The sequence below is a fragment of the Littorina saxatilis genome, unplaced genomic scaffold (assembly GCF_037325665.1).
Source record: "Littorina saxatilis isolate snail1 unplaced genomic scaffold, US_GU_Lsax_2.0 scaffold_591, whole genome shotgun sequence".
Taxonomy (NCBI): domain Eukaryota; kingdom Metazoa; phylum Mollusca; class Gastropoda; order Littorinimorpha; family Littorinidae; genus Littorina; species Littorina saxatilis.
In genome coordinates, this window is record NW_027125705.1 from 40001 (window position 1) to 50981 (window position 10981).

The 10981-nt window shown below is 36.6% G+C and overlaps 1 protein-coding gene across 1 annotated transcript in view; it reads left to right on the forward strand.

Annotated features, from left to right (window-relative positions):
* The window catches only part of LOC138954197 (cadherin-99C-like), an 8050-nt gene extending 4293 nt beyond the window's left edge, over positions 1-3757 (forward strand). The window contains exons 6-7 of the mRNA XM_070326098.1: positions 1298-1431; positions 3674-3757. Coding sequence (XP_070182199.1) covers positions 1298-1431; positions 3674-3757 — 218 coding nt within the window. The remainder of the gene's footprint in view (positions 1-1297; positions 1432-3673) is intronic.
* The last annotated feature ends 7224 nt before the right edge of the window (positions 3758-10981 follow it).

The following is a 10981-nucleotide window of genomic DNA, read 5'->3' on the forward strand; positions in this document are numbered from 1 at the left end:
AAACAATGTTTAAAGGCACAGTGGTTTATCTTACCCCTGAGCCATCGTGAACCCGTGTGATCCAGTTTCCCTTTTTTACAATGCAGTCGTCAGTTAGTAATTTGAATGCGACTCGCTGTGAGCTTATCTGCAATAGCACGTTATTATGCACCTCTGACTATGCACGAAACAAACGGCTGTGGTTCACAAGAACTCTCGCGATGGCTTTTGACTGTTCAGAGGAACTGGCGATAGGCATAAACCATCGTCTGCTACGAGAATCACGACCCTGCGTGACCCTGCTTCCGGGCGGTTTTGCTTTTTCAAACTTTCAAAACTTCGAATTGTACTGATCTTGTCTTGATGAAAAAAGGATTCTTTTATGAAATAAGAATGTTTGTGTAACAAGTTGTCAATTTATTATTTAGATTTTAAAAGTTAGGTCTAGCGCCAAAACGCACCACGGTCCGATTGTCTCTGACACAATCCGCAACATTAATTCTTTGAAAATTGTCGCTCTTTACGGAGGGCACCTAGGACGTTCTCAAGCGGTGAGTGTTTAAATGAAAGGGTGTTTGTACTGTGTATAAAAGCCTGACAGTATCTGTGATGGTTTACGGGAGGCTTACTGTGCCTTTAAGCTTTCAAGATCAAATGCAAATCCATTGTCCGGACCAGGTCAAACAATGTTTGATCAACATTTCAATCAATTTGAAAAAGTACGGTCGCGACTGTTCTGCCTCAACTTTTCTTAAACGCAGAATATAAGGTCACCAAAGACATTTATCAAAAATGAGAAAAAAACTTTGGGAAGAATTCAAATGTAGAATTTTATGAAGATCTGTTCAGTAGGTTTCAACAAATCGCTCTACACACACGCGCGCACGCACACACACATACACGTTCACACTCGTCTCTATTCAAAGTCTACCGGAATACATTCAGTCACAAATTTACTAAATGTAAACACGTATGAACACACGTATGAACACAAAAACAACGTCGTGTTAAACATTTGAAATGATCACGAAGTCTTTTTTTTATTCGGATCATTAAGATCCGCCTTTCTTGCTTAATTTTAAGTCTTTATTTCTATCACTCTTTTTGTTGCAAAGAGGATTTGTATTTTTGCACTGCATGGCTAAAGGGATGTAACTCTGAATTTTGGAAGTAATTCAAGCAGCTTTTTGATTGTAACGTAAAATACTAACTTATTATTTTACGGTAGAAATAAAAGCTATTGACAGATTGTTTTGTGTGTGTTATTTTTGCTACATTGTTTATGAATATCGAGCAACTTTTCTGTTCTTTTTTCAAGCTACTCCTCAGGGGTTTGAAGACAACCTAGAAATAACCACTGAGAACGTCAGTGGACACGAGTACCAGTGCAATGTACGTGTCATCTCACCCTTTAACAGAGACATTGTTCCTTTCTTGGATATCGTTATACTGGTAAGTGCTTGCTTGTGATGTTTTACATTTGGTTCTCATTTTGTCTTCAGCAGCTTCGACAGATTGGAAGGAATTTACACTCAACGCATGGGTGCCTATTATTGGCTACTATTTAAAACTCTGGTTCATTCAGACAGCAAAATAACATCGGTTTTTTTCGTTTCGTAAATTTGTATTTGGTATGTGTACCATTATTCAAAGTCATCATTGAACGAAAAGAGGGCAACAATCTAAAAGATGGTCTTCTTTACCAGTAGTTTCTTTTTTTTCATGACTTAGTAAAAATTATTAAATGAAAAATAAAATAAATTATGGATGACAAGATAATTTCAAAACTATTCATTAGAATGATTTGGAACTTTGCAGAAATGTACGACAAACTAATATATATTTTGTCCGAAAGGATTAGCTCTAGGGAGGATAGTTTAAAGAGATACACATTTTCGATGTTTTGAGACATTTTGCACCCACAAAGTCAACATTTAGAAAAACAATATCTAAAAGTTGTTCGAGCAAATCAAAGATAAACATCTTACACACTTGTAGGCCAATTTTAGTTCAAATATGGGGAGTTGTTTTAAAATTAGGCCAAAAAAAAAGGTGTGGTTAAGGTAACATAGCCAAAAAAAATAGGGTAGGAAGGTAGGCAATCACTTTTTTTTTTTTTTTTACTTTTTTTTTTTAACGTGTACAAATTAAACCTACTTGACAGGGAAATAAGTGTGCGACTCGAGCGCATTTGCTTTCATTGTGTTTTCTGCACTCGTTTTTTAATTTTTTTAATTTTTTGTGTGACAAATGTAATAAAAAGTTATAGGGTCGGCCCCTAAAAATAGGGTAGGTCGGGTTAACGAAACCACAACTATTTTTTTTTTTTTAGGCCTTAGACTGTCATCCATGAAGTAACATGATTCCTTTCACCGCTTTTCTTATTTTTTATTTAATAATTTTAGCAAAGTCAATTTAGAAATAATCTTTTATTTTATTATGTATTATTATTTTTCATACATTGACTCACTTTTTTCTCCAATGTTCCAAATGTATAGGTTGTTTTGCTCCCACCAACTGCAGATCTTGGCAAACGCGTGACGTAATAACTAGATTTCATGACGTTACCCGTACACGTTCCCGTATACACGTGCTGAAAAGTGCCACATATAGATCTTGCTAATATCCATGTAACCGCAACGCATGTTACGAAAAACATGATTTTGAGAAAATCGCTTGAACTTGAACGTAAGTTATCGGTGGTGTATTTTCAGTGACAGATAGCATATCGTCATCGCACAACACTGTGAGACTGTTATTTACGGGATAGAAATGTATGATATACTCCAGGTTTACTACATGTTTGAATTAAAATTTAAAAACAAAAACAAAAACAAAACAAAAACTGGGAAAATGATGACACAACTGTTGAAGTCAGAGATTGGACAAGCAAACGAATACTTTTGAATCTATTGGCACGAATAAATAACAATGGTGATAATGAAGAAAAAATATAAAAAAATAAAAATTAAAAAAATAAAAATATAAATAAAAAAAATTAAAAAGCTGAAATTGAAAGTTATAAGATAAATAAATTGATATTTATTTTGAAGTAATTTCAGATTGTTATATATATTTTTTTTAATCTACTTTGATTTTGTTTATTTTAATATAAAAATTTTTTAAAAAAAGTGTGACCATTATTTTGTTTTAAAATTATATAAATGTAATGGAAAAGAAGAATGTAATGGAAAAAAAATGAATTTTGTTTTAATGAGGGCATTATAAATAGCTGCTAAGGAAAAAATGAATAGATAAGAAATAGTTATTAAGGAAAAATTAAATATGTAAGAATTTTGTGTGTGTGTGTGTGTGTGTGTGTGTGTGTGTGTGTGGATAAAATAGGCAATTTTTTTTTAAATTAAAAAAAAAAAAAAAAAAACTTTTTTTTTTTTTGGGGGGGGGGGATTTTATTTAATAAACTGATTGACTGTTTTATATTTTTTAATAACATAGATATATAATGTATACTTAATATAATACATAATGAGCTGTTATTGATATTATAAGATCGTAAAATAAAGCATCTCCGTTTGTAAGCCCTAGTATCTCCTTGAAAAAAAAAGCTGATTCAAAAAAAAAAAAAAAAAAAAAACCACTGTGACGTGTCTCAATCCTTATCGCCTCGTCATCAGCTTGCTCAAAACTAGCAACATCAACTGAGTTTGTTATTTTTCTCTTGTGATTTGTCCAGCTTTTCCTATTGAGAGAATGGCGGCGTGTAGATTCCCGAGAAATCTGTGTTGTGTTTTCCGAGAGCAAACATAGTAATCCGTAAATTTGACGCCGCGAACACTTTATAGACCTACTCATAAACTTACCGAACTACTGTAATCGTAGCACAAGTTTGCAGATCTAAAACTGTACAAAATATGCACATGGCATATTTAGATTCAGCCCACAAATGTACTATATAAGAGACGCTCTGTTTTGCAAGTGTGGCTTTATACCCTTTCACACATCACCCAATCAAAAACAAGGTTACCCAGTTTCGGGCGACTGCACACGAACACAAGCAGCGTATTTAGATCTACATTTTGATACTTGAATTATCTTCCAAAGTGGTTTAAAACGAAAGTTATGGCGATTTCAAAATAATGAATATATAATGAGGCCAGAAATTATTGCAAAGCAATCAGTACAACAACAACAATTTTTTTTTTTAAAAGTGCTTTTTTTGCCAACATTCACATTTTGGTTATGCTCAACTGAAAGAACATACATCAAAGTGTGTCATAGTGTCAAAACCCCAAAACACACCAATCAACAATTTTGGTTTATTTTCCATGGGGTTTCCATACCTTAAGCCTCCAAGTTGAAATGCAATACCAAAGTCCGGCCTTCATCGAAGACTGTTAGACCAAAATTTCAATCCATTTGGTCGAAAAATGAGGGTGTGACAGTGCGGCCTCAACTTTAAAAAAAATACGGATATGACGTCATCAAGGGCATTTATCGAAAAATGAAAAACAACCACTGAGGATATTATAGTCAGAAACTCTCATGTAAAGTTTAATGAAGATCGGTTTATTGGATTTCTCTGAATCGCTCTACACATGTACACACACACACAGACACACAGACACACACACAGACACACACACACAGACACACACACACACACACACACATACACACACACACACATACACACACACACACACACACGCACACGCACATCACGAACCTCGTCTCGATTTTCCGTCTATATTAAAACATTTAGTAATAACTTGACTAAATGTAAAAAAGGGTGTTTTTTTTAAACAACATATTTTTTGAAGTTTTTTCCCCCCTACAAGAACAACACAAGCAAACATTGGACATTATGAAAGTTCTACCTGCTTAAAAAACAATAAATGTGTGGTCAAAAAAACTAGAAACAAAAACAAACAAAAAAATACACAAATCATCACATTTCTGCATAACCTAACTTATTACCTTACCAACTCTTCATATGAGGACCATAATTCTAAAAAAAACAAATCGATATTGCCAACATTGAAGGTGGTCGTCTACATTTTTGCTTTTCTTCAATAATCTTATGGTTAGATTTCGCTAAAAAGTTATGTCAGATGATGAATGGACCATGGGGAAAAAATGTATAGAAAAAACAAAATATATAAACAAAGTTTTTATTTTTGAGAAGTGTTAGTATTGTTCGTTTGCGATACGCCTGAGACATGTTTTTTCGAAATTATCTCGCAATCTACACATACGATTTTGTAATGTGGATAAGAACATTATAAGTACGTCAAAAGTATACCTAATTTAATTTATGTTTACTATTTTTTTTACTTTCCTCTGGTTAAAGGCACAGTAAGCCTCCCGTAAACCATCACAGAGCTCCCCGATCGTCTACATACAGTACAAGCATACTTCCATTTAAACGCTCACCGAACGGGAACATCCTGGCTGCTTTCTGTCGAGCGTGAGAAATGTTCAAAGAATTTATGTTCGTGGCCTTGGTCCTTAACAACAATGGCGCCTCGTTTTGGTGCTGGACGGCTGTTATGAATATCCCGGAAATCACGCCCGGACAGTAAGCTTCCCGTAAACCATCACAGATACTGTCAGGCTTTTACACACAGTACAAACACCCTTCCATTTGAACGATCACCAAACGGGAACATCCTAGGTGCCCTACGTAAAGAGCGAGCAATTTTTAAAGAATTAATTTTGCAGATTGTCTCGAACACTTTTTGGACCCATCCTGAACTCAGGTCAAAAATGAGTTACTTCCCTTCGGGTCTCATTCTATCGATGTAAACTGGCGATAGCCGTGGATCGATGATTATCAGAATGTTTTTGGACCGTGGTGCGTTTTTGCGCTAGACCTAACTTTTAAAATCTAAATAATAAATTGACAGCTTGTTACACAAACATTCTTTAATCATAAAAGAATTCTTTTTTCATCAAGACAAGATCAGTACAATTCGAAGTTGTGAAAGTTTGAAAAAAGAAAAGCCCGGAAGCAGGGTCACGCAAGGGTCGCAGCAGACGACGGTTTATCAGTGCATATCGCCGTTCCTCTCAACAGTCAAAAGCCATCGCTAGAGTTCTTGTGAACCACAGCCGTTTGTTTCGTGCATAAAAACGTGCTATTGTAGATAAGCTCACATCGAGTCGCATTCAAATAACTAACTGACGACTACATTGTGAAAAAGGGAAACTGGATCACACGGGTTCACGATGGCTCAGGGGTAAGATAAACCACGCAAAAATAAATTCTTTGAAAATTGTTCGCTCTTTACGGAGGGCACCTAGGATGTTCTTAATCGGTGAGTGTTTAAATGAAAGGGTGTTTCTACTGTGTGTAAAAGCCTGACCGTATCTGCGATGGTTTACGGGAGGCTTACTGTGCCTTTAATTATTTCTTCATAAAGACTCCATGCTTTTTCACAAAAAGTATCTTCTTTGAGCTTATGGAAGAGGTTGGCTAGGTCTTCCACAATCACGAGGCCTGAACCTTTCAGTCCCCTCCTGGTAAACAGAATTTGGTCCCTTATTCTGCGTGAGACAAAGCGTACAATGGTACCTCGCGGGGTGTTCCTGTCTCGCTGAAGCTTGCCTAGGCGATGCACTGCCTCAATACCATCAGGGGACACCTTGACGATCAGCTTGTTGTTGAACAGCGCCAGCACTTTCTCCTCGCACTCAAACTGTAAAAAGTTTTTTTAAATTTTTTATAAATGTTTAATAAAAAACAAAAACAAACTTATTTCCCCTAAAAATGTATGTTCAATGCTTGTTGTTCTCTCAGGTGCAATGAGATTGGTTTTGCATAACTCTGTTATTTGCTTACTTCCCTTTATTTATCAGATAATGTTTTTCAACGTTGTTTATCTCACCAAAAGTCATTTTGTTTGTTAGATTTGTGATATTTTCAATACTCACTCAGGCCACAGAGCAGACACCAAATACCTACAGTGAGGATGCGGTGGTTTCGGTTGAGATCACCCCTAGCAACATGTCTTTTCCGCACACAACGACTATGCCGACAACAAGCAGTGGGCCTTCTGAAAGTAAAATCCTTGAGAATAGATGTGATGTGCGCGCGATAGCTAGTTTGTGTGTGTGTGTGTGTGTGTGTGTGTGTGTGTGTATTGTGTGTGTGCGTGCGCGTGTGTGCGTGTGTATGTGTGTGTATGTATAGGTTACAACACGAGTGGTTTTTTATATGGCTTGTATTTCAGTCAAGACCCAGCGGATGAATATCATCGGGAGACACGAGCCTCTGGCGAGTGTCTCTCGATTGATATTCCCGCTGGGTCTTGACTGAAATACAAGCCATATAAAAAACCACGAGTGTTGTAATCTGTATATCCCATTCTACCATCAAACACAAAGTGTAGACTACTAGCGGCACTGTTGCGATCTGTGCAGGGTAAAACTGTTGCCAGCGAGACTTAGCCCTTTTGCAACCTTAAACTAAGTGACCGTCGCTGAAAAAATAAAACGAATGAGTGCATCGATAAGTACGCGGTAACACTACTTTCAGACCATTTAAAAGCTTTAAGTAAAGGTTCATAAGTTGCAAGAAAGTAATGAAGTCGAATAGAAATTAATTTAGTTGAAGCGCACAATTCTTTTGTTTTGCGTTTCAGGTCGGCAGAACGGGCGAAACGGGTTTGGGACCCATTTGGCTTACTCGATTCAGAATTGATTCCACGTTGTTTTTCTCGAACGTGTGTAATTAGGCTTATTGACAGAGAAGCAAATCTTAGGGAACAAATATGTAGGTTTAGATTTAACCATTTGCTCCCTATTTGAAATGTATCTACGTGATAAACTGTTTTGCGAGTGTGTTTGCATGGATGAACTTAAACTGGTATGGGTGAGAGGAAAACGCGACCGACACGTCTGTCACCGCCGATTGATTGCATTTTGAAGGAATATGACTGGATTACGGAAAAATATGTGGACTTACTGCAGAGCCAGGCAAAAGAGTAGACTTGCTCGCAAAACACGTGAAACAGCCGATGTTTGATAGCTGAAGGCGCACACCGGCAAAACACACTACCGACAGATTCTCAAAAGTCGTCTGCTAACGATGCAAGGGGAGGGTACTCGTGTTTTTGTTTTGGTTCGCTAGCATCTGGTTATCTTGTAAGTTGAATGTTCGTTTTTTTCGACCTGCATTGCTTTCATAATGAAAGAAACTTTTGCTTATTGCATCTCATACATCAGATCAGTTCTGAGATTCATTTTTGCGTGCAACTGATATGGTTTTCTGAGCCGTGCAATACGATTTTAGAACTTCATACAAATGTGTCACATTGTTCGGCGCGAGCGAGGTCAAAGGTCGGGAGGAAAGTAGTCCTTTGCCCAAATCGGAATCTGCACTATCATATATTTTTTGGAGTCCATGATGTATTTATTGAGCTATAAAAATACAACATATATACCCATACTGAAGTAACAGAGACAAAGAAGGGAGGTCATGGGATATATATATATATATTTATATATATGGGTCCTTCCACAAAGCTGTGTACCACAAGAGGGTTATGACTTTAGAGTAAGATTTCGGAATGTTTTTCTTGCTTCTCGAATGATATAAGGATATCAACAGACTGCAAATTGACCAAAGAGATAACGATAATAAAATCAAGAAGATCGCTATGTTGGTTAGTGTTTTATATGAAAGCAAACACAGACAATGACGTCAAAATGGCGTTTTTTGTGTGACATTGCTTACATCTTGTTTTTAAGTATTCGTGTGGCTGCCAATAAAATGCGACCATGAACCCCCCAATATACATCTTCGTTGTCTTTTGTGCTAGTGTTACATATGCACTTAGCTGTTTTCCTCTACATATGTTTACAGTGTGCATTTGGATCGTTAAGAAATAACGGTTGCCTACGCAACATTTGGTTTCTAAAACCAACCGCGAACTACGTGAACATGTCTATAACTTCTGCACGCACGAATATGCGACTGTGTGTATTATCAGGCACAACTGATGTGTAGTGAACGTGTTAAAATGTGCGCCGTGTCAATTTGATCCGATTTGAATGTGATTTTGCCTTTCGCGTGTCCCCACTAAGCTTCGTTTCTATTTGTTCTGGTTAAGCTGGATCGTTAAAAATGATATTTGTCACTTATCAACGCATCAAACTTGGTGTTTCTTTCGCATGTAATGTTCTTCAACATCGCTGAAAGGTTTTTCCATAAAAAAAATCCATTCATTTTTGGAACGCAGCAGACGTGAAGCGTTTTATGAGTCGTTTCCAACGAGGGACGAATGTTACGTAGGCAACCTTTTGCGACTCTTCGCTCTTAAAGTTAATATTTTTTTAAAAGTTCGACATTTCAATGTTTTATTTTGTGATAGACGTGATCGGTGTGATTCTTTGTAGTCTAGTCTTGTTCAAGTTGTAAGAGTTTAGATAAAAAACCGTTGAATTTTCATCAAAATTGGAACAAACTCGACTATATTTTCTTTCGAAAAACGATAAATCGAAGAAAATCAGATTAAATGCTGTTGCGAAATAGAGAGAAAGAAATTCTGCGTTTGTGAAGCTGATTTCCTTGTTAGTGGGGATACAAAAAAGAGCAGTTCCTTCAAACTGCCTGGTGATACTTAGCTTATATATCCAGAAAGACTTGACTGGGCGAACCAAGCAGCCAAATTTAGCATCGGATATCAAATTAATTTCACTAGCTTACAGCATTTACCCTCCCCAACTCCTTAAAGAGCATTCTTTGTTAGAAATTGTGCGATTGTTCTTGCCAATCACACTTAGATTTATGGTATAGGATGAATAATGTCTCTGACAGGACCACTAAGAACGGATTGAATTATCGATCAAATATAACAAGAAGGCGCAATTGGTCAACTAGCTCTAAACAGTTGCCCATGTTGTTTATAATCTTTGCCATGTAGCTTTGAAATTAGCAGTTCATTGTTTTGGACATTTACGCTGTGAAAACCCATACATTACATTGACTTTTTCGAAGCATGATCACAAAAATATGGTCGCAAAAATGAAGCGAATTAGCAGAAGAAAATTTTTTTTTGAGGTAAAAATAATTGTGTCTGTTGGGTGGATAGTTTGTGTATTGTTCTGTTTCTGAGTTATTCCATTATTCAGATATAACACAATACAATACCAACGTGTTTAAGAAAGGAACACTGTGTGTCCGACGTATCTCGAAGACACAGCTAATCAAACTCGTTTAGTGTCTTGATCTGCCTTGTGTTAAAAACAACGCACCTAAATCTAACCGAATTTCGAGTCGCATCAATGACGACGTCACCAAAACCAAAAGAATTCCATTCATAACACAGTCATTCACAAGCCGGTTGATGACGCCAAGTCACGGACCAATCGAATCGTCACAGCACATGCTGACGTCAAGTGCGACGCGGCGCGAACATTTGCGATTTGTCGGCTGCTCCGTCATCCTGCTCAAGAGGAGAAACCGCAACAGTGTACATCTTGTTGCTACATGTTGACTCAATATTATTTATTGACTCACACGAATGGATTTGTTTGTTACTTCACATAGACGATGTTTGTTTGTTGGTTGACACAACCAAAAAATACGTTTTTGTTACCTATAACTAGTTCAATTTGCTTTTCCTGACTGCATTTTGTTCGGAATAAGCTCTAAATGTGAAGCAAATAAAACTTGTTACTATATACTATGGCTTTTTGGTATCTGTTTTGTGTGTTTGGATCCCATGTTACGTTAAACATGTGTGATGTTACACAACTTTCTGACCACCCCTCGTATCCAAAAAGCATAAACGTATCTTTTGTTTGGCATGGCAACGTGACATATGTCTACATCTTTTACATAAAACGTAAAAACAACCTATTCAGACACTTTGGTTTTAATTATTTGCAAGAGGATGCACATCGTGAGTCCCTTGATATTCATCCGCTGGGTCTTGACTGAAATACAAGCCATATAAAAAACCCACTCGTGTTGTAACCTCTCTATATATAAAAATCTATATATATATAGATTAAAACAAATACAGAAATAAATTTG